Source organism: Quercus lobata, chromosome 2 (assembly GCF_001633185.2).
Source record: "Quercus lobata isolate SW786 chromosome 2, ValleyOak3.0 Primary Assembly, whole genome shotgun sequence".
NCBI classification, from domain to species: Eukaryota; Viridiplantae; Streptophyta; class Magnoliopsida; order Fagales; family Fagaceae; genus Quercus; species Quercus lobata.
Window position 1 is genome coordinate 93184847 of NC_044905.1, and position 23593 is coordinate 93208439.

At 37.9% G+C, this 23593-nt stretch overlaps 2 protein-coding genes across 2 annotated transcripts; one reads left to right on the forward strand and one right to left on the reverse strand.

Moving 5' to 3' along the window:
* Positions 1–136: 136 nt before the first annotated feature.
* LOC115977254 (probable WRKY transcription factor 32) lies at positions 137–14510 on the forward strand. Its single transcript, XM_031099003.1, has 5 exons — positions 137–709; positions 800–849; positions 11704–12410; positions 12536–12694; positions 13859–14510. The coding sequence occupies exons 1-5, from the start codon at positions 409–411 to the stop codon at positions 14214–14216; spliced, it is 1575 nt and encodes a 524-aa protein (XP_030954863.1). The 5' UTR covers positions 137–408; the 3' UTR covers positions 14217–14510.
* A 3251-nt stretch (positions 14511–17761) lies between these two features.
* On the reverse strand, positions 17762–22721 carry LOC115977255 (probable GMP synthase [glutamine-hydrolyzing]). The gene is made up of 5 exons (XM_031099004.1): positions 21270–22721; positions 19754–19811; positions 19561–19644; positions 19260–19401; positions 17762–18431 (listed from the first exon to the last, which is right to left on the reverse strand). The coding sequence occupies exons 1-5, from the start codon at positions 21754–21756 to the stop codon at positions 18063–18065; spliced, it is 1140 nt and encodes a 379-aa protein (XP_030954864.1). The 5' UTR covers positions 21757–22721; the 3' UTR covers positions 17762–18062.
* Between the last annotated feature and the right edge of the window lie 872 nt (positions 22722–23593).

Consider the following 23593-nt stretch of genomic DNA (forward strand, 5'->3'; position numbering starts at 1 on the left):
TAACGGAGAAATAAACGGCGGCCGTTAAACCCCTCCACAGAAACACACCTGAGAGAGAGAGAGAGAGTCAATTTCAGTCAAGGACATATATACCCTCTCACACACACACACACACACACACACACACACACACTGACACACACGACACCTCTCTAGTCTCTTCACTTTAAAGCATTGATTACTTCCAAAAACACAAAAAATAAAAATAAAAATCTCACACACTCTCTCGCTCTCACTCTCTCTCTCTAGAAAAACTTTCTCTCTCTTCTAATCTATGCCGCTTGGAGACACAGAATCGGAAGCACGTTTCGGAAATTCGGTGACGGTTTCGGAGGTTTCGGACAGTGTGAAATAGATAAAAAAGTGCTTGGATTGTACGGAACTTTACTTCTTTGTCTTGAGTCGGTTATGGCTGGGAACGAGAGCTTCGAAGCTCTCCGAGTAGAGAATTCGAAGTCACATGAAGTAGTAGTAGAAGAAGAAGAAGAAGAAGAGTACGAAGAAGATCCAGAGGAGGCAGAAGTTGAAGAATCAGAGGAGGAGGAGGATGAAGAGGATGAACCAGAGGGAGAGCCACTAGGTGAGTTGGAACTCAGTGAGTTACAGAGCTCAGCACCGCTCGGTGAACCTAAGTTGGGAGATTCTCAATTCGAAACCCTAGCGCCGTCTTCTTCGTCGCTTCAGTCATCACTGAACGATCACTGTGCTGGTAGGCCTTATTTTTTTTTTTTTTTGGTTGATTTTTTGGTTTTGATGGAATTGTGGTGGAGCTGAATCAATTGTGGTGTTGATCTGACAGTCTTGGCGGTGAATTCTACTTCGCAGTCGCTTGGCGGAGCTGAAGTCCAGGTTAGGAGCTCAATAATTCGCGTTTGTTTTTTGAAATTTTGAGTGCTTATTACTGGTTTTTGTGGTTTGATGCATTGTTTTCTGAACAGTGACTGTGCATTTTTTTTTTTTTTTGGCTATCTGTGTTTCTGAACTTTTTAACATGAATTTTGTGAACTCTGCGATATTTGCTTGGTTGTAAGTTGAATTGTGAGACCTTTGTTTGAGCATGTCAAATTCAGTGTTTACATCTGAAAGCGTGTTGGAGGGAATGGTTTTTCTTGTTTTTGGACTGTTTCTTTTTCAAGGTTAAAGTTTTAGTAACATTTAGAATTTGGGGTCCTGAAAGTGGTTATGAGTTATGACTGGGGATTTAGTTGCACACCAAAACAAGCTACAAAGAAACAAGCAGACTTACAAGACCACAACACTAAAAAAAAGGAGTCTTTACTCTGCAAGTTACCCATACGATTTTATCAGTTCCCCAACTTAAACCAGAGGAAGTTTGCTTTGGATTGAAACTAATGCTTTTGATATGGCAGGCTTCCACATCCAATTTCAATCATTTAGAACATTTGAAAACTTGTCATTGAAAAAACTCACATAATCATGTATCACCCTGTAACCGTACTTGAGGAATGAAGTACCCTCTTTGCTTGGGAAGTGACTATGGAGATTTGGGATTGAGAAGGATGCCCTTTGGAGGCAAGTGATAGAGGTGAAATATGGATGTGTATTGGGGGTGGGGGGGGGGGGTGGCACTGGCATACCAGATCTGTTAATGGTCCATATGGTGTTGGTTTATGGAAAAATATTAGTCGGGGATGGCCTTTTTTTTCACGCCATATTCTGTATGATATTGGTGACGGGTCTAGGGTGAAGTTTTGGCAAGACCGTTGGTGTGGTGAGACATCCCTTGCAGTTAGTTATCCTGACTTGTTTATAGATTTTACGTCCTCTTTTGGGATATCAGGTTTTTTAGGGGTGTGCATGCTTGGGAATTAGAGGCTATGTTAGGTTTCATGAATACCATATATGGTTCTTCAATAAGGGGGTTTTGGTGAGGATAAGATGTGTTGGAAACCTAGCAGAGATAAGGGATTTAAGGTTAATGATTATTACAGAATTTTAGTGGGCTCTATTGACTACTGTTTTCCTTGGAAAAGTATACAGAAACAGAAGACCTTCTCAAATAGCTTTCTTTGTTTGGACTGTTGCTTTAGGGAAAAGTTTGACGATTGATAATTTACAAAAAAGGAAGGTTTGGATATTGGATTGGTGTTACATGTGCAAGTGTAATGGTGAATCAGTTGACCGTCTCTTTCTTCATTGTCCGGTTGCTATGGATCTGTGGTCTATAATTTTGGGTTTATTTGGAGTAAGCTGGGTTATGCTGCAATCCATTTTGGGGCTCCTAGCGTGTTGGCAAGGCAGTTTTGGTCGTCATCGAAATGGTTATATTTGGTTAATTGTTCCCCATTGCCTAATTTGGTGTCTTTGGAGGGAGAAAAATAGTAGGTGTTTTGAGAATATTGAGAGATCCATACTAGACCTCAATTTACTTTTCTTTAGGACTTTATTGGATTGGTTGGTTGCTATGCAAAACCAATCATTCCCTTCTTTTATTGACTTCCTTGATTCTTGTAATTTTTGTACTTGATTTGTTGATCCCTTGTACACTCCCTGTGTACTAGGGTGTTCCTTTTTTGATATCAATAAAACTTATTACTTATCAAAAAAAAAAAAAAAAAGAGTACCCTCTAGATGCCAATTATCATGCCATGCTGAAATGTTTACACCATTTCCAAATTAAAACTTTAGAAATGATCTAATTGCTTCCAGCCCCAATAGAAATTCTTAGGGATTTTGATACTCCAAAAGCTTTGATCCTTCAATAAATGCAATTTCACCAAAGCAACCTAGATGGAACCAGCTTGTGCGAGCATGTTCCAAATATGTTTCATAATATTACCCTTATTCCAATTTTCCACGCGTTTCAAACAAAGCCCCCACCCCTCCCTTTCTTAGGGCAACACAAGGCACTCCAAAGCCACTTTAGCCCTAGAAACCTAGGATGCACAAACACAGGTACAGGTACGGGTACAATACAGCAACACAATTAATTTTAAAAAAATTATAACATGATACGGAAGATAGGATGCTGTTACAACACAAATACGACATGGGTATGGCACCCGAAATGAAGTGTCCGTGCATCCTAGTTGGAAACTACCCAATCTACACCTTTCTAAAGGAAATAACAAAGCCTTTGTACTATCTCCTTAACTACTTTTTTTGGGAGGTCAAAGGCACTAGTCCAAAAAACTTGAATCCTAAACAGAACAGATGGTATTAATTGTTGTCATCCTGCAAAGGATAGCTTCTTTGTGGGGATCAGAATCTTCTAGTTTTCTTAGGGTAATTCTACCATAGAATTCATAAAATCCTATACATCCATTTTAAAATGAGTGGATTGGATTTTTTTTTTTTGATAGGTAATCATCGACATTTAAGTTAAAGGTTAACTACCACAATTTGGTATCTATTTAATTGTTTTTGATAAGTAAAAAATTAATAAAAAAGGGTTATGAGTATCAAATAATATGTTAGTATCCATTTAAATTGTTGATGACGAGGCAAAATTCAATCCACGCATTTCAAAATGGATGCATAGGATTTTAGGGATTCTATGGTAGAGCTACCCTATGTCCCCATTCGTATACTTCCTGTTGTATACTTTAGGAGTCTCTTTTTCTTGGGATCTCAATAAAAATTTTATTACTTATTAAAAAAAAAGGTAGAGTTACCCTAAGAACTCCAAAGGATCTTAATCCTCTTTGTGATCCAAGGATTGATCCTGAACACCACTTTGTCAATAAGAGGCTTGCAATCCTTTGCATTAAGTTTACCAAAAATCAGAGGTTTGGGAGTTTACCCTCCTTAAACCTTAAAGAGTCCAAAATCTGGTCCTTGATCCTTCACTTCATCTTGAATAGAAGCACAATAGATCTCACTCTTGGAGGGATTGGCCTAAACCAGATAAACTCTCAAAAACCTCCAAAGCATTCTTCAACAACTTGACAGAAGTGATACTTGTCTAAGCCCTCTTTCCTGGCCTTATTGCTTGTGTGGAGTGAACTTGGGATAAACTGAGTGTTGCCCGAAAGATATAGGCTATCCTGTAGGATGCATGGGCTCAGGTTTGTTTGTTTTGGGTTTCTTGAAGAACTTGAAAATATTGAACTCATCTTTTGAAAGAAACACACACACACACATGATTAAATTTATGGTTTGTGGGCTGAAATCATGGGTTAAAAATACCCAGACATCTCCTCCTCCCCCTCCACACCCCCCCCCCCCCCAAAAAAAAAAAAAAAAGGATTTGGGGTAAACTTGAGGCAGAGCATCAATGCATCATGATTTATTTTAGACCTTTTCTTGTTCCAACTTGGAGTGTGAATTAGTGTGAACCTGCAAAGATACACTACCATATGAGACTTTTAGGAGCACATAAAAAATGGCTCAAAGATTGGTCCCCCAGAGGAAGAAAAATGAATTGCTCATATTGAAGGTCAGTAATTTGGGAGGCATCAATGTGAATGATTATGTGCGCAGAAACTTGTTTTAACATTGACCAAAAAAATTCATATAAAGAAATGTGCAACAAATAGATCTGTAACCTAGCATTTCACATGGACGCATGCGAGTCGATAAATCTATTGACAAAACTATTGGGTGCACATTGGGCTGCAGGTAGAATGGAACCTTGTTTGACACCCTTTTCAGACATAATGTTTTTTACTCCTTTTCTTTTGTTGCTTCTTTAGGTTGTGATAATGCACACTTAATTTCACTCACCTTAGGTATCTCAATGTTCACTATTATCCATTCCTCAGTCTTTAGGTTTCTGAGGGTTGACATGATTTGGATATTCTAAACTGTGCCGGTGTGCCCCAGACCTGGGTACCTATTAGAATGGGCCTAACAGTTTTGCTTGGAAGATAGCAAGCCCTCAATGTCAATGTTATCACTTCCTTATGTGGGAGTGAGACATGGTTTTTCACAAAATATCCTTTTGAAGGAAATCACTACTTTGTCTAATCAAATATTGATTCAAGCTCCCTCTATAAATATTTCTTGGATGGCTTTTGATATGGTTTCTAGGGTTTGTTCCATAAGTGACTAATCAAAGTTATCAGCTTGAAATATCAACTAATGAAATCAGGATAACTGTTTTATATCCTGATGGTAAATTGATTCCACAAGAGAGGAAGAAAATTTTGACCTAAGATGGGTTGGCTTATGCTAAGAGGTTAAGCCTTGGTAGCTTGGTGCACTGGGTACAACCTCTTCTTCTTCTTCTTCTTCTTTTCCCTTTTTTTTTTTTATGGGTTGGGTTATGCTAACCTGATTTGGGTTGGATCACAAGTTCAAACAAATGGGTTGTTAATTTTAGAGGATTTTTGTTTATGTTGCACACATGATCAATCAAGGAGCAAGTAAGTCAATGGGCTTAGGTGTTGACTCTATAAATCTCTCGTGGTTGATTTTTTGGTGGAAATATGGTGGCATTGTTTACATTCAAGTCGACAGTTCTGTGATTCTTGGCCAGCAATAGCGAGGTTGACTTGATGGCAGTACAATATTTCAATCGGCAGAATTGGGGTTGATGGTGGTTGTTGATTCGAAGGTGGAAGAGTAAGTCTTGGTTGACGCTTTGATGGAAAAATAAGTCTTGGTTGTTGATTCGTAGGTGGAAGAATAAGTCTTGGTTGATTCAAGTTGGAAGTCGGTTATGTGGTTGCGGCCTGCAATGGACAAGTAGGGCTGCTGGAGAGGGTTGTTGAGTTGATGACAGTGGTTTTTTGATTGGTTTTCAAGGTCGATGGTAACTATTGAAGGCTTTGGTGGGGGTTGGGTTAAAAAGTATTTTACGACTACTAGTGGCTTGTGAAAATTTGGGGTGGGTTTCAGTTCACAGTCAAACTTTACTTTGATACTAAAACTGATGCAGCAAAAAGTTGCAAAAGAGCACGTGCATAATAAAGAAAAACAAAAAAACTCTAGACTTCATACCTAGAGCTGCTTGAACCCTAAGCTTCTGCACCAAGATTTTCTTGGCATCACCACCAAGCCATGAAAAATTTTCAATAGAATTGTATTCATCAAATCCACGTATCATTAATTTTATGTCAGCCATCAATGTACCGCAACCCTTTTTATTTTTCTGGGCTAGGGACCGGCTGCCTTTCGTAGCCTTACTAAACGAAAGGTCACTATCAAAGAGCCTGTCCTAATAAAGTACCAAAGGTGTGCTCCACAAGTTGGTTATGAACAAAATATATGACACTTATCACAAACACAACATAACTTAGTTACAATGAGAATGTTAAGATAGATAAGTGGAATATATAGAAAGATAGGATTTAAAACGAGGAAATTCGCTTAAAGATAGGAGTGACCCATGTTGATAAAAAGATGAGGGAGAGTCACTTGAGATGGTTTGGTCATGTTTAGCAAAAAGTAATTAAGGTCTCAGTGAGAAAGAGTGAGTTGATTCAAGTTGAGGGAATTAAAAAAGAGAGCAAGACCAAAAACATCATTAATAGTAGTAAAAAATACATCAATCAAGGAAGTAATAGAGAAAATGACTTCTGATAGAATGGAATAGTAGAAAAGAATAAATGTGGCCAACCTTGATTAGGGATCCATAGCCTACCCTAAAAATTTTGGGACCAAGGCTTAGTTGTTGTATATCAATGTGCCAATAATGTTTTCTCTAGGGCCTATAAAATGTAAATAGGGTTCCAAATTACATCAAACAAGAAAGGAAAATTAACTCATAATTAGCAATCAAATCCCATAAAATACTCAAAATAAAATAAATTTTTTCATCATATCAACATCAATCTAGACCAATGAAATCAGTCAGCATCAATCTGGTTTCTGCATCAGCCATCAATTCTTTCTATTTAGGTAACTATTCAGACAGGTCTATAAATTAAGATCTATAGCATGTCTTAAGACCCTTTATAATTGTATGTCCAAGATTTTTTTTTTTTTGATAAGTAATAAAGAAGTATATTAAGAAAACTACCTCATGAAAACAGAGGCAGAACAGAAATTACAGAGAGAGAAACAAACAAAAAACAAAAGTGAACAAGAAAACAAATAGAAACAACAAAAAACTAAGTACAGTGAAGAGAACAAAGGAACAAAGGGAGGGAATCACTAGAGGTGAGTCCCCAAGCCCTAGACCAATCAGAAAGGGAACCACAAAAATAAGCTAGCAACTGGTCATCGGATCTGTCCCTGTCCTCAAAAGTTCGCCAATTCCGCTCCCTCCAAATACACCACAAAAGGCACAACGGAGCTAAATTCCAAATGCTAGAAGAGTGCTTTCCACACCAGTTCCACCAGCTGAAGAGCATTTCTGCAACCGATCTAGGCAAGACCCAAGAAATCCCAAAAGATCTGAAAATCAAGCTCCACAACTTATAAGCTTTTTCACAATGGAGAAGCAAATGATTCACTGTCTCCCCATTGCAACGACACATAATGCACCAATCAACCAGCTCAAAGCCTCTACGCCGCAAAGTGTCCCCTGTAAGAATCTTCTCCCAAGCAGCCGTCCAAACGAAGAAAGAGACGTGCGGAGGGGCCTTAACCTTCCAAATACCTTTCCAAGGAAAAGTAGAAGGAGAGGGGCTTCGAAGCTTGTCGTAAAAGGAGCAAATATTGAAATCCCCCTTCTTCGACAATTTCCAAACCATGCGGTCTTCTTGCTCGGAGTGAGGTAAACAAGAATCCAAGGTCTGGAGAAAATTAACCACCTCTCCCATCTTCCAATCATTAGGATCCCTAAGAAAAGGAACCTTCCAACTTCTACGAGCTTGGGTCCCCAACCTTTCGAGAGATGAGGCCACAGAAGCCTCTCTATTAGAAACAATCCCATACACAACCGGGAAGGAAAGATGAAGTGGAGAGTCCCCACACCACTGATCTATCCAAAACTTCACTCTATCCCCCACCCCAATCTCAAACCGGATAAACTTGCTAAAAATCTCCCAACCTTTTCGGATACTTCTCCATAAACCACACCCATGAACACCCCTACCCAACTTAGAAGACCAACCCCCCCATTCTTCCCCAAACTTCAAAGCTACAACCCTCCTCCATAGACGGGTCTCCTCAACCCCAAACCGCCATAACCACTTTCCAAGCAGAGCTTTATTAAAGGTAGTTAGTTTCCTGATACCCAAGCCACCATTAACCTTAGGAGCACACACCTTATCCCACCCCACCAAATGAAGCTTCGACTCCCCCCACAGGAAGTCCCTCTGAATCTTCTCAATTTTATTAGCCACATGCGACGGAATGGTGAAGAGAGATAAATAGTAAGTAGGAAGGCTAGAAAGCGTACTTTTGAGCAGCGTCAATCTTCCGCCTTTTGACAAATACAACTTCTTCCACCCGGCTAACCTCCAATTAATCTTCTCCAATATAGGGTTCCAAATAGAGGGGGATTTATGAGACGCCCCCAAAGGCATACCAAGGTAGGTCATTGGCAAGGACCCAATCCGGCAACCCAAAATCTCTGCCAAGGCATGAATATTAATAACCTCCCCTACTGGAACCATCTCACTCTTCAGGACATTAACCTTCAAACCAGTCACAGCCTGAAAGCAAAGGAGAAGCATCCGAACATGAAGGATCTGTTCCACGTCCGCATCACAAAACAAGATAGTATCATCCGCAAATAGAAGGTGCGAGACACATTCCCCTTCACCCCGTCTTCCAATAGCCTTGAAACCCCTAATCAGGCCGACACCTTCAACTCTTTTCAACATCTTACTTAGGACCTCCATCATGACTAGAAATAACAAAGGAGATAGCGGATCCCCTTGCCTCAGACCCCTCGTGCTCCCAAAAAAGTCAGCAGGAGCCCCATTGATCAAAATAGAAAACTGGACCGTCGAGATACAAGTGCGGATCCAACTACACCACTTCTCCCCGAAACCCATTCTCTTCAAAAGGTCCAGAAGAGCCTCCCAATTCACATGATCATAAGCTTTCTCAATGTCTAGCTTACAAATGACCCCCGGGATCTTACTCTTCACTCGACTATCAACGCACTCTTCACCCAAGATTTTGGCTGAGAGGATTAAGGGGTGTGAAGGGATTTCATTTTCCTTTACACAAACAACATTTTTGCATAGTACAAGTCTAGAAGAATAGCCGATAATGTTCTACTTGCACAAGAATTAGTGAAGAACTATCATAGAGAAGGTGGTGCAGCAAGATGCACTCTTAAAATAGGTTTGATGAAGGCCTATGATTTGGTAGATTGGGATTTTAGCATTGGTATTTCAGCAGCAATCTGGGTCTCAAGAAAGTTAATAAATTGGGTTGAAACATCTATTATAACTCCTAAGGCTTCAGTAGCAAATAATGGGGAGTCTGGTTGGATATTGTTTGTAACAGCAATGGAGTATTCACTAGGATGATACAGCTTTTTGTGAGGAGTAACATGGGTTTTGGCTTCCATCCAAAATGTCCTTGGGTTCAGCTTCTCTGTTCTGCTGATGATTTAACCATATTTGGGGGCACTCAGATGGAGCCTGCCAGAGCGATCAAGTAGGTACTGGAGGAGTTTAAATAGACTTCTTTTTTTTATTTATCAACATATAGCAACAAAGTGAAAGTATTTTTTGCTGGGGGTTTCTGAAGAGTTAAGGGAGTGTATATTAACTATGTTAGTTTTCATAAAAGAAAAGCTCCCTTTTAAATACTTGGGATTCCCTCTTATTTCAAATAAGCTTAATATGTATGATTGTGAGCCATTGGTGGACAAGATTACTGCTAGAATTTATTCATAGAGTGCAAGGATACTGTCCTTTTGCAGGTAGACTGGTAGATTGCAGCTAATCAAGTCAGTTTTGTATAGCATTCAGGTTTATTCATTTTGCCAAGAAGAAATATTTTTTAACTGGTTGAACAAAGGTAGCACACTTATGGACTGGTAAGGCTGAGAAAGCAATGGGTGCTTGAATGGCTTGGGAAGTGGTAACTGTCCCTAAACAAGGAGGGTTGAGGAAGATGATAGCTTGGAATAGGGCATCCAACGTGTTTGCCCAAGCAGTTCCATTTGGGTATCTTGGGTCAATGCTTAGCCACTCAATGGGAGAAGTTTTTAGGTGATACCTATGCCAAGGGAGTGTATATAGGGATGGACTGAACTTTTCCGATTAAGAGATGCTGCAAGATCTATCTTTGAAGTTTAAAGTGGGCAAGGGGGTATGATTTATTTGTGGGATGATCAGTGACACCAAGATGTGCCATTATTCCTAAAATGTGGAAACCAAATTATATGTTATGCTGGCAGCAATATGAATGCCAAGCTGTCAGGTGCAATACAAAATGGAAGCTGGTTTTGGCCAAAAGCAATGTCAGATGCTTTGGTTCAGATTCAAAGCTGGTAAAAATAGATAATGTGGCAGATGAATCTGTCTGGTTACTTGCTGCATACGGTAAATTTAATACTTGGTAAACTGTTAAAGAGAAGTCTAATACTGTTGGTTGGTTGAAGAATCTTGTCTCCTCGTCACATTCCTAAACATGCCTCCATTTATTGGCTGGATATCAAAGATAGGTTGGTTTCAAGAGAAAGGATGGCTACATGGGGTTATAGGGGTTATATGATACGAGTCTTTCGCAAAATTCAATTAGAAACCAGAGACCATCTATACTTTGATTGCTCAGTGACAAAAGGGATATGGAAGGAACTATTGAGAAGCTGCCTATTTAATAGGCAATTTTGTTGGATAACGAGCTGAATTGGATAATAAACAACTAAAATGAAAGAATTTAAAGCATTCAGTTTATAACAGATTGGCTACTAGGACCAAAGTTAAAAACACAATTCAGAATAAAGCTTTGTGTTGTATTTGGAAGCTTCCATACAGTGTTTTCACAAGTTGAATCTTATAGAGTAGCTCGTCGTCTAAGGATGACGACCTGTTTGTAATGTGTTCTGTTTCCAACTTTCTTTTGATTGAATAATTTCTTATTCATAAAAAAATAATAGGAAATAAAATAAAATCAGGAGAATGTTTAATATGTGATTACCATATATAAAAAGGAGATTTCATATAGAAAAAGAGTAGCAATGGAAGCCAACTGTAAAAGCTGGTATTCTGTATTAAGATAACAAAGAAGTCCTAGTTGGCCAAAGGGTTGACATCCATTTGCAGTCTTTGGATCCTATTAAAAGTGTCCACCAAAAATAAAAAAGAGACCGCCAATATAATAAATAAAAAAACCACCTTTTCTGTGTAGTTGTGGTGCAAATACCATGGCTCGAAAAATTGAATATTCACTCAACTAATATCAATGAAATGATTGCTGCTTGCCATGAGTTTTTTTCCAAATGAATCTCTTTACATGCCTTATGGCTTTGTAGAAGAGCCATCCATATCATGCTGATTTAACACCCCAAACTTCATGCATGAAGCAAGTGAATATGATGTACTATCAAAAATCCATTGGGTATAGAAATAGCCACAATTCACATTTGGTTTGTCCTACAGAAGGAACTATCAAAGTTTGACTTTATAAAATCCATTAAAGTTTAGGGTCCAAGTATGATGTGTTACTATTATTCGTGAACTTGTACACTTTTGTGGGCAGTATATGTGGTTTGCACATGCACTCTACTTATGTGGTCTGTGGCTATTGTTATTCAAACCTTTAGTTGAGGATTGAGCTTTGCATTGCAAATTTGCAACAAATGAAGAAAGTGCTTCTCATTGCATCTTGTCTAAGATGTATTTGTTTCTTTTTTTCATTAAATTTTCTTTGCTAAATATTTCTCAGGATCAAGTTGGGGTGTCCCCACAGGAAGCTTTGGCAAGTGCAACAGCCCAGCTTGTTGATGCTCAGACACAAAATCAGTATCAGGTGGCTGTATGTCCAACTTCTCCGTCTGAACTATCACCAACTTCTGTTACACAATCAATTTCATCTCTTCCAAGCCCAACTCTTCTAGAACGGAGACTTTCACCAGTGAAAGTCAATGATGAATGCACACCAAAATCAGACCTGCAAGTGTCTTCTGACTTGAAACCTATGTCAAGTGTTCCTGTTGTGAAGACACCATCTTCTGATGGTTACAACTGGCGGAAATATGGTCAGAAGCAAGTGAAGAGTCCTAAAGGTTCTCGAAGCTATTACAAATGCACCTTTTCTGACTGTTCTGCAAAGAAAATTGAATGCTCTGATCACTCAGGTAGGGTAATAGAGATTGTTTATAAAAGCCAACATAGTCATGATCCACCTCGGAAGTTTAACTGTACGAAAGAAAATAAGCTTGCATCGTCTACTGAGCTAGTTGTAGCAAATAGTGTTACAGAGCATCCCATTCAAATGCTTAATAAATCAGAGCCACCCACAGCTTCAAAAGAAACTATAAAAGAAACGCCCTTGATTTCTGAGAGAAAACGACAGAACTCTAGTGACTCCAATGGGAATTGTGAAACTAAGATCAAGGAGGAGCATGTCAACGAACCAGAGCCAAAAAGAAGGCAAGGATTCCTTGAATTTGGTTTCATTGGATTTTGGTTCATTTATGATGCTACCATTTTGTATTTTTCTGGGAAGGATTTGTAATACCTGATTTTAATGTTCTTTCCTCCTTTTTGATAACCAGAGTGAAGAAAAGCAACTTGGCGAATTCAGGTTCTATAATAAAACCCGGCAAGAAACCTAAATTTGTTGTGCATGCAGCAGGAGATGTGGGGATTTCAGGTGATGGATACAGATGGCGCAAGTATGGACAGAAAATGGTGAAGGGAAATCCCCACCCCAGGTGCATGCCTGATCCACTGTTTAATATGTTAATCTTTATTTTTAGAAGTGGCTGTGCTCATGATACTGCTATCCTTTAATGTTATGTTGCTGCTTATCTATGTAGTGTAACTTTACAATTAAATTGCAGCAGTTTGAAGAATTATTCAGTGTTCTATGTAGCTAAAAAGATGTTGATGTCCAATAGTTGGTTATCCCCTCCCATACTGCATTCTCCTTAAACCTTAGGATTGTTGTTTTTTTTATGCCATTTAAAATAACCAAAATCATTTCATACCTTTGTGTTTGCTAGAAATTGCTCGAATGATATGAGGCCCCATTGCTCAAATGAAATAAGTATTGTCTTCAGTATGCCCCATGCTATGAATGTAAGTCTGGTGTAAAAAAAACTCATTTTCATATAACCTCTGTTGGAAACAATATGTAGGACTGAATCTGATTTCATAGGTCCTTGGTAAGTTGTGGCTTTTAAGTTTAATAAATAAATAGTCATTAGGTTTCTTGGATTGTCCAATAGAATGAGACACTGAGAAATCTATCATTCAACCATTAATTCCCATTTTTTTTCAAGGTAAAACAACTAATGCTCCCATACTCATAAGTAATAAAAATATATTAAAAAGAAGGGTGTCACCTAAGTATACAAAAAGTAGCCTCCAATCTATGTTTATGAGGGAGGATATGCCATTTGATCCAAAATAGATTAACTAGGGGAATGTGATATATATATATCTCAAGTACCAAGTACAGGATGACCGTTGGAAATCATACCATGCAAGTACCATTGTATTACTTAGAAAATCAGCATGTGGCTAAGAATTATTACTGTCCTGCTTTTTACTCCAAAAACCTCCTGTTCAGCAGGTTTTACATCATTGGATTTGCATACTTCATGTTTTGTCTTTCCCAAATTAAATGTTCTTTGCGAAATATGGTTTGGATTGTCATGGAGTAAAAGTTTTCTCTCATGGAGTGAGATGTACCACCTTTTGGTGGGATTTTCTCAGTAAGTTGCTGCACTGATCAAAGTGGAAAGCAGCCAATGCATGTAACCAATTCCAAATCCTCCAAGTCCAATTTTTCACCAGATTTGTTACCTTCCAATTGAAATTAATCTGTGTTTCTCTTCCTTCTATTCTAATAAATTTCTTGAATATATTTACAGAAACTACTACAGATGTACTTCGGCTGGATGTCCTGTCCGTAAGCACATTGAGACAGCCGTAGATAATGCAAGTGCTGTGATTATAACATATAAGGGGGTACATGACCATGACATGCCTGTGCCAAAGAAGCGACATGGCCCACCAAGCGCTCCTCTTGTAGCTGCTGCTGCTCCTGCTTCCATGAACAATTTGCAATCTAAGAAAACTGACGCTTTACAGAACCAAGCATCTTCTACCCAGTGGTCGGTGGATACAGAGGGAGAATTGACTGGTGAGGCCATGGAACTTGGAGGTGAGAAAGCAATTGAATCAGCTCGCACGCTTCTTAGCATTGGATTTGAAATCAAGCCTTGCTGAATGCTCCTTTGCTGGAAGGCCCAAGGGAATAAAAGATGATTGACCGAACTCTTTTTAAGGTCATGTAGCTGTAACTATATAAGTGATTGATTTGGCAGGTTTGGTTTCCTTTTTCTTTTCTTCGTTCCTTATTGTAGTTTGCTTCTTTTTTTTCTTTTTTTTTTCTTTTGGCCCCCCACTTTTTGCTGTAGTCTTTCAGTAAACAGTTGTGTATATCTGGTATTTATGCACCTTGTTTGGAACAGGCTTAATAGTAGTGTATCAATATAGAAGTAATTGGCCCTTTTTTAGCAAGATCTTTAATGTTGAGATTTGCTTCTTAGTTTAACATCTCCCTCAGTTAAAATAGATCCAAAAAAGAGAATGATGCAGCTACTCCAAGTTTCTAGTCAAGTCAGTATAAGAGAAGATTCTGAGCATTTTAGTATTTTTGATAGGTAATGTAAAATATTATTAAAAAAGTAGTCAAGCCGAGTACATTGGGGATGTACTGTGGGGGCAAAAATCAGGAACCAAAATTACAATGATCAAGTAGAACAGGAAGGGAAAAACAAGAAGAATGAGAAAAAGCTACAGTCCAATCAAGGCGAGTTTGCAAGAAAAAAGACTTAATCTCTAGCATAGAACGTTCACATCCCTCAAAACTTCTAACATTCCTTTCACGCCAGATACACCCCATCAAGCAATGCAACACAAGTATACAAAAGTTTATATTGCGATGATGCCCAAACTTACCCTGCCAAGACTCAAACAACTCCATAACCTTTTGTGGCATACCCAATGAATTCCAAACAAACAGAACACCAATGAGCACAAATCATATGCTATGGGGCAATGAAGAAGAAGATGATCTACCGACTCCACACAACTCTTACACATATAACACCAATCAAGAACAAGAATATGCCTTTTGTGAAGGTTATCTGTTGTTAAGATCTTACCTAAGGAAGCAAACCAAGAAAAGAAAGCTACCCTTGGAGGAACCTTCGATTGTTATACCATTCTCCAAGGGAAATAAATAAGTGTAGAAGGGTAAAAAGAAAAAGGGTGGTAACGATAGAATTTGGAATTTGAGATTTCATAGGAATTTTCATAAAAGGGGATTAGGGGTTGCCTTATCTTTCCTTGAGTTCATTCAATCTCGGATCCCTAGGGTGGGTGGGAATGACACTTCTCATTGGTGTCTCAAAGGGAATGGCATGTTTGATACCCGGTCCTATTACAATATCATTAGGGGTGCAGCTGCTTCCAATTTTCCGTGAAAGGGTGTTTGGAAAGCTAAGATCCCTAGGAGGGTGGCTTTTTTTGTGTGGACAGCGATTCATGGGCAGATCCTTACTTTGGATAATCTTATGCTTAGGGGGCGCATTTTAGTGAATAGGTGTTGTATGTGCCATCGGAATGAGAAAACTGTGGATCATCTTCTCCTCTATTGTCCAGTAGCTCACTCTCTGTGGGTTTATATGCTTCATATCTTTGGGATACATTGGGTCATGCCAGGCTCTGTGGAAAGCTTGGTGTATTGTTGGAGTTTGGTTGGGAAAATTTAATTCAAACATATGGAATATGATTCCCAGCTATTTGATGTGGATTGTTTGGACGGAAAGAAATCGGCGATCTTTTGAGGACACCGAGAAATCCTTGGTTCAATTACAGGCTCTTTGTCAGAAGACTTTATTTGATTGGTCTAGGTGTTGGGGCTTCTCGGAATGCTCCACTATCTTAGAGTTTATTTCTTCTTTTAGTATTGCTCTTTAAGTTTTTTCCTGTTCGTTGTTTGCTGTTTGTTTTGTTTATTGCTTTTCCTTGTGTCACTATCATGAACACCTTGTATTGCCTTTTTTCTGTTTTTTAGTTTGTTTTAATAATATTCTTATTACCTATAAAAAAAGAAGAAGATAAAATCCTCTTCAAAATCTCTATTCCTTGCTGACTTCCAACAAACCTTGTCAAGGCTAATCCCTACATGGTCAAAGAGCATTTTAGTATTATGATGGAGATACTTGATATTTGAATGCGTTTTGTTAATTGGGATGTATTCTTATTGGGTTTGGGTGGATCGCAGCTTATTTAGTTGGTTAGGGCTTAGGGGATAGCATTGAAGCCAATTCCAGGTTAGCTGGTTCTGATGGCTCTCACATGAAAATAGCAAAGTTAGTTCACAGGTATAATGGATCAACATCCTCTCAAGTTCTTAAGGTAACTCCATGTTTTAAGTTATTAAATTTTGACAATTACTAATGAGTAGTTAGATTTTGTTACCTCATAAATGTTTATTATCACTGTTAAGCTGTTGAGAATGTGACAGACCTAAACCACTTAGATAAATGATGCATGATAAGGTTATAAGAACGTTACGCTGCTGATCAAAAAAAATAAATAAATAAAGAACTTTACGCTGTAGTAATTCTAAGAATTCTAGAGGATCAAAAATCACAAGTGCAGTCGGTAGTTTATGTTGGATTGGTGCCACTGTTCTCTTGTTCCGGTTTTGATGCTGTAATGTTTAGATGGCATTGGCTTCATTCAACTTGTACATAAATGATTTTTAAAGGATATTTTCCAAGGCCCTCTTCCTCTTATTTCTTCTGTTTCAGCTTGGGATCTCTTTAGTCCTAATAGACTTAGTTGGAGGGTTTATTAATTCTCAAGCATCCATAAAAATTGAATTGCTCACAAGATGAGTCATAGGTAGAAATGACATGATTTGAATCCATGGCAACATAAAAATGGTATGAATTCTCTAATCCATTAGGATTGATATCATCTGCCGGAAGCTGTTTGATTATTTGACGTGTATCACTCGCTTGTCAACAATCGTGAGAGCACACCAAATTAGAAATAAAAATAATTTTCAATATTAACTGAAATAAAAGAATGGAAATAGAAAAGAGAGAGATCTAAGCAGGTGGCAGGCTGATAACTCCTAAGGTAAAACCCATTTTCCGAGAGAGAGAGAGTAAGATTTGTATAGGGCTAAAGTAGTAGTCTAATAATTTTACCTAGAAACAAGTAGAAAAGCATTTGGGCTTAAGTCAAAGCCCGAATCCTTTTGTAAGAAACCCATTACAAAACATACAATTCTGACAACTATGAGTCTCGGAATATCCATCAGCGGTGCCGGTCATTATCTCAATTTATCCCTGTTCGATAGGATAAATATGTAACAGTGATTCAGAGGCTGAAAAATGAAAATCGTTACAGAGCAAGTGCATCCAACAGTCATCATCTCAAATCAATTCTGGAACAGGAATACCCCACATTATTAGGTGGTCTTGGACCAAAATCAGTACACACATGTTTATCTAAAGAAAGTACTCCCTCCTCCTAGGGGACAGGGAAACATCGTGCTACTATCATATTATTGTCACACATTAAAAGCAAAATTGACTGCTCAATTTTAAGTTTTTAGCTAAGCTCCAAAAAAAAAAAAAAAAAAAAAAAAAAAAAAAAATAAAGTTTTTAGCTGTCCACCACATTTCAAGGTAGCCCACTGGACCATCAAACAGTGTCACCTCTCTCTGCCCGAACTTCATTTCCTATAATTTGGTTTTAAAATGAAAATTCTAATTACTAACCATTTAAACTGTACAAAAAATTGTACATTGAATTCTCAAGGCTAGTTTCACAAAGCTCCCCCCCATTGACAGCACAATCACCAGTTGAATTAATTCACTTTTAGTAATCTACAATCTAGGAATCCGTGATGACTACAAATTTATGAAATTTTTATACACAACATCAATTCCATTACTACCCAGTGTAAGAGTGGCTGTGAATATGTCAACAAGGTGATGATTGAGCCTGGAGCTCCACCTGCCACCACCTGAGATCATTTGGTTTTCATCATTCTGAAGAGAAATTCATTTCTTCAATAGCGATCGATAGTTCTGATTCCATCACATTATCAGGGTTTGTCTCTTCAGTCTTATCCTTGATGCCATTCTCTTCCTTCCCTTCTGCTGCAGCTATACACTCCTGGAATCTGAAGCAACCTATGAGATGGTCATTTGTTAATCCTGCTACCTGCATGAATGAGTAGATGACAGTGGGGCTCACACATCGGAATCCCCGTCTCACCAGGTCTTTGCTTATCACATCCGCTTTTGGAGTTTTCGCCGGAACTAGGCGAGGATATCGGAATCTGCTAACTATAGGTTTGTGGTTCACAAAGCTCCAAATGTACTTGTCAAATGACCCAAACTCATCTATGACCTGGCATCAGCAAAACCTGCAAAAAGTTAGTTGCAATGATAATTATAGCAACCAAAGAATGACCAATTATGGCACTTCAGTAAAAAAGGTTAGTGGTTAGTGGTTAGTGGTTAATGGCTGGAATTATCAAAGCAGATAAATGACTTGGGTCTTGCCAACTAAGAAAGCTGGCACGTAGAAAACAAGGAATAATTAGGTGCATGAGTAACTCTTGAAATAAAATATAATGATGTCAGGCTGTTTAAATCATAATATATAGGCTTTTCTTATATGGGTCACACAAATTGAACACAGATCAGGACCACATTTCAACTACTTGGTTCACCTAACCAACATGATCAAATGCTCACTAAGCGCCCATCATTTGTCATTTGGTTCATCATACGAAGATTATAGATCATGAATGGTCCTTGACCTAAACAGGTATACTAGCCAATACCAGGTTTTCTGATTCGAAACAAGACTGCATAAACTAATCCGATTCTAAACTGAGACACAATTTGAACAAATTTTTAGGCACTTGCTTCTCTTGGCATCTCCAAGTAGGCTTCTTTCTTCGATAATGCTTAGGAATTCCTAGAGACTGAGCAACTAGGTTGAATTCTATTTCTACCTTCTTGATAGCTAAATATTTTGCATCTGTCACTTGTCCCAAAAAAAAAAAAAATTGTAATTGTCCAATTTACTTTGGGTAAATACACAAGAGTGTATACATGTCACATGAACTTTTTAATACAGTGTGTGCTACGCATCTTGAAATAAGTGGTAATAAAAAAAGACTCCTATGTGCATGCATCTTTAAAATGCAAAAACAAAATGAGAATCTACCTTAGATATTTGACGTGCATTCTCAATGATAGAACGTAGCTTCAGTTCTGATAAAAGGGAGACTGCAGTGCTTCCTGGTGCTAATATTTTCTTTTCATTCAATTTTGAGACAGTGACTGGATCGAAGTCAGCAAATACTTCCCTGCAGAAAGAAGATTGTCAGAAAATAGGATACAGTGACAAGCCCAAGAAGCAGGGATGAAACCATGACTTCAAGGGACCAAGTTATCTTATAGCAAATAGTTCGGAGGTGGATAAGTTGATAGATGAAAATAAGATTGGAAATTCATAGGAGGAATACCTAAAGATATGCCTTTTGCTTAAAATGGTAGGCCATGGAAGTTCAGCCAAAGCACTAGAAAGAACAAGCAGCTCAAACAATTTCCTGTATGAGGTGAAGGGAATTTAAAAAAACAACGGGTGAATAAATTATATATCAAAACAGGATTCCCGTCTCAATCAATATGGATTCAAGCAATGTTGAGATCCCATACTTGTCATCATGAACTGGAACTCCCCATTCTTCATCGTGGAAAGCAGCGTAACTTGGATCTGGTTTCAACAAATAAAACTCTGTCAGAATGTAAGATCTAAAAGAAGCATAATCATATTGATAGGCAAAATACTTATCAAAACAAACACATAGAGCTAGGCAACATAGGAGCACTGGCTTTCCAAATCAATCCATAGCCTGCTAGTGACTGGGTAACACATGTATCTCACTTCAAGTACAACATACTGATGCATGCTTTTTTTTTTGCTGAATAAAAAGGTGAGAGGGAGCAGCCAACCACCATCATCCCTAAAGGTTCAAACTCAAAACCTACCTCCACTAGACCATTTCTCTGGGTGGTAATATAATCTTTTCTAGTTAAATGGGAAAAGAATGACAACTTATTGTGGACGTGGATGCACTTAGAGCTATATATCTACAGTTTTTGCACCAAATAAGAGCAACACACTAAATGAAGAAACAAAGACTGACTACATAAACATGCGACATGGTGTTTTAATTCACTCAAAGTAATCATAGTTGTAAAACACAAAATCCAAGGAAAAGCCAACAGCTGGTTTCCAAAGTAGTTCTTTCAATAGAATTGCCTCCAACATCAGAAAAACAGCATATTTATGCTCATTTCCCAACTTTCCATAATATAGTACCTCCTACGTAGTTGTCACAAAATGCAAAAGACAAAGCCTTAAGGAAATTGATCCAATTTAATTAAACTGCAAGCAGCAAGTAAGAATAATTAGATGATTTGGGGCTGTATCACCTATTATTACATCACAAGCTTAAATTCTTAACAGACTAGGCTGGGAACATATTCCATAGAGTAAAATCATACAATCATGTTGAGTTATCAGTTGCATCATAAAACTGTAGAAAGTAGGGGTTTTATGTTATAAGTACTCATTTAGCTAGGTTTTTGCAAGAACCTAGATATGAAACCATAGTAGACAAACTGCTTAATGAACAACTCGATTCTATGTCTAAATGTTGTCTGAACCAAATTCAACAAGAACAGAGCGAAGTCATTTTAAGAAAGCCTTACATCTGACTACTTCAATTAGCTAAATATATTTCCTACTGAATTTTATCAAGGGCTATGTCCTCATCAATCAAACTCCTAGGTTGAAAAAATGTCTTGGTTCAGTTTGCAGTTCTTTAGAATGACGGCTACAAACCTATTCACTTCAATTCAATCACTGAGCAAAAGCAATCCAAATCCGGCTTTCCTAGTGATAACATACTTTAACACAAATACTTCCTTGTATAAATTATCATTTCAATGTAAAAATTCCTGAACAAGCTATGAGCCTATGACACTACTAATATTAAACTATCATAGCTCTATTCAACAAATCTCTATTATTCTTCATAAAATTAACAGTGAAGAAAATATTTTATGAATAAAAACATGTAACAACAAGGTACATATTTATTCCACAAAACTTTAATCATTTGTAGAAATCAATAAATTGCTACAAAATCAAGAAGAAAGAACATACCAGTATTTGGTGTCACCCACGCACACCTCTTCTTGGTTTGCAGACCATCAGGTGGAGACTCCAAACCACTATCAGAAGCAACGCTTCTTGGCTTTGAAGCATACGGCTTCCGCCTAGTACCCATACTATTTGACCGAGTCAACCTGCCAGTAGATGCCCGACTATGAAATGAATCCGTAGAGGCATCAGATGAACACGAAGCATTTAAAGACAAATTGGAATGCAACAACTGTTCGTGTCTTCGAAGCACAGAAGGCACATTGACAGAATGCAACTGAGGAGAGGAAGTTGTAACCGAAGACAGTTTCCGGGCTTTCTTATCTTCAGCCAATGTAGCATCCTCGGTTGATTTCTCAACCTTTCTCAATGGCTTCGAACCAGGTTTTCGTGCACTCAATGACCCCGCCTTGTTCCCAGCCGGACCAAGCACCGGCCTAGCCTCTGAATCAGCCACATTCATAGACCTCACTCTTGGAGCTCCTGACATTGACAAAACCCCCTTTGGTTTAATCTAAAGATCCCAACTTTTTGACCTCAAGATCACCCAAATTTCCCAATTGCACAAACTTGTGGGTTTCTTCAAATCCACAAGATTACCAAACCATCCTTCAAAATCATCCAAAACCCACCAACAAAATCTGCTGACACCCCCATTTTGAGGCTCAAATCAGTTCAGAAACCCCTAGGAACAAGTTCTCATACAAAAATTTTCACTTCCACTAGACACATCCATTGACTTTGCACCTCAAGCTCACACCCCAGATCTCAAATTTTCACCCTCAAATTTCACAAACTCACAGTAGGCTTCACTGAAAATGACTGAACTAAAGTGCTAAAACCTCAAACCCACATACCTGAAACCACCAAAACCCACACTTTTTTTTTTTTTTCTGAAACCCAGATTTCAAATCAGCCCAAAACCCTAGAAAAAACAAGACCCACTTAAGATTTCACAAACAGAATCATGCACTTCATCAAAATCAGGGAAATGGGTTCAGCTTTTCTGACCAAAGCTAGGGTTTTTATACAAACATAGAGCTTTAAAAAAGGCTGTATAATGCATATTCAAAATGAGCTATAATCGAAGAAGAGCCTCGAAAGGCTAAGATTCCATTGCGCATTGTGGGAAAAACGAGAGCCTCGTTCGTTCTGAAACTGCGTCGTTTTTTTCAGGCGCTCCTCACATTCACATGGAAAAGAAAAGGCTGACACATTTTGGTGTGCACACTGCAGGTCTCACTTTGTATCTGCTTCTTTTTTTTCCCGAGAAAATGGAAGGGAAAGTTGGAGAGAAAATGCGGGAAAGTGGGGTTTGAAGTAAGTTGCTTGCTTGAGAGAATTGGTGGGTTCGATCTATAACAGTGGAAAATTGGAAATTTCTGTGAGTTATTAGAGAGAGAGAGAGAGAGAGAGAGTTGAAAGAGCGAACGAGTTTAAGAGAGAGAGAGTGAGGATTGGGATGGCTTTGTTTATTGGAGGGCCACCGGGAAAGCTGGTTTTGAAAACAGTGTTTTACCGGCTATGTCAGGTACGTTTTGAATTTGGATTTTCTTTTTCTTTTCTTTTTTATAGGCTTAATTATTACTAATTTTATTATTCTAATTAGATAACAAAAAACTTTATCAAATTAATGAGTCTGAAAATATTTTTGACCTAATTGAAACCCATTTAGTCACTCATTTATTAGCCAATAGTTTTGTAAGTTGTAACCATGGTTTTAAAAAACATGAATAGTCAAATAATTGAAAAATTGTCTGATTTCTATTTTTACCAATTGTATTAGTGGTTTTTACAATTAAATAATAAGTGATTTTTATGGTTTTTACTGAACATATTGAGGGTTTTGGTTCTCATTTGAACCGGTCGGTCCAGTTCAGTTTTTAAAAATGTACTTGTAATTCAACTAGTATCTAGTATCTTATTTCTAAAAAAAAAAAAAAAAAACTAATATTTCATGGTATCACTTATTTAGTAATTATTTAATTAAGTCAACTTCATTTTTTTGTCTCCTTTAAAATTTTTTATTGAAACAAATAGAGCATATTTGATTAAATCATTAATAATTGAGGGATTAAATCGTACTTTTCTCAATATTTTATGATTAAATTAATAATTTAACTTTTTTTTCCTTTTTTTTTTTCTTGAGCGTTTGACTTTTATTTTATAATACTTTCGAAGATTTAATAGAATGTGTTACCAAACAAACTAACAAAGTATAATGAATCTCACATAGGGATTAAGTCATGGTTTAGTACTTACCTTATTTTGCTAAGCCCTTAACAAAGAGTAAGGTGTAATGGGTGATGATTGAATGAAAGATGGAA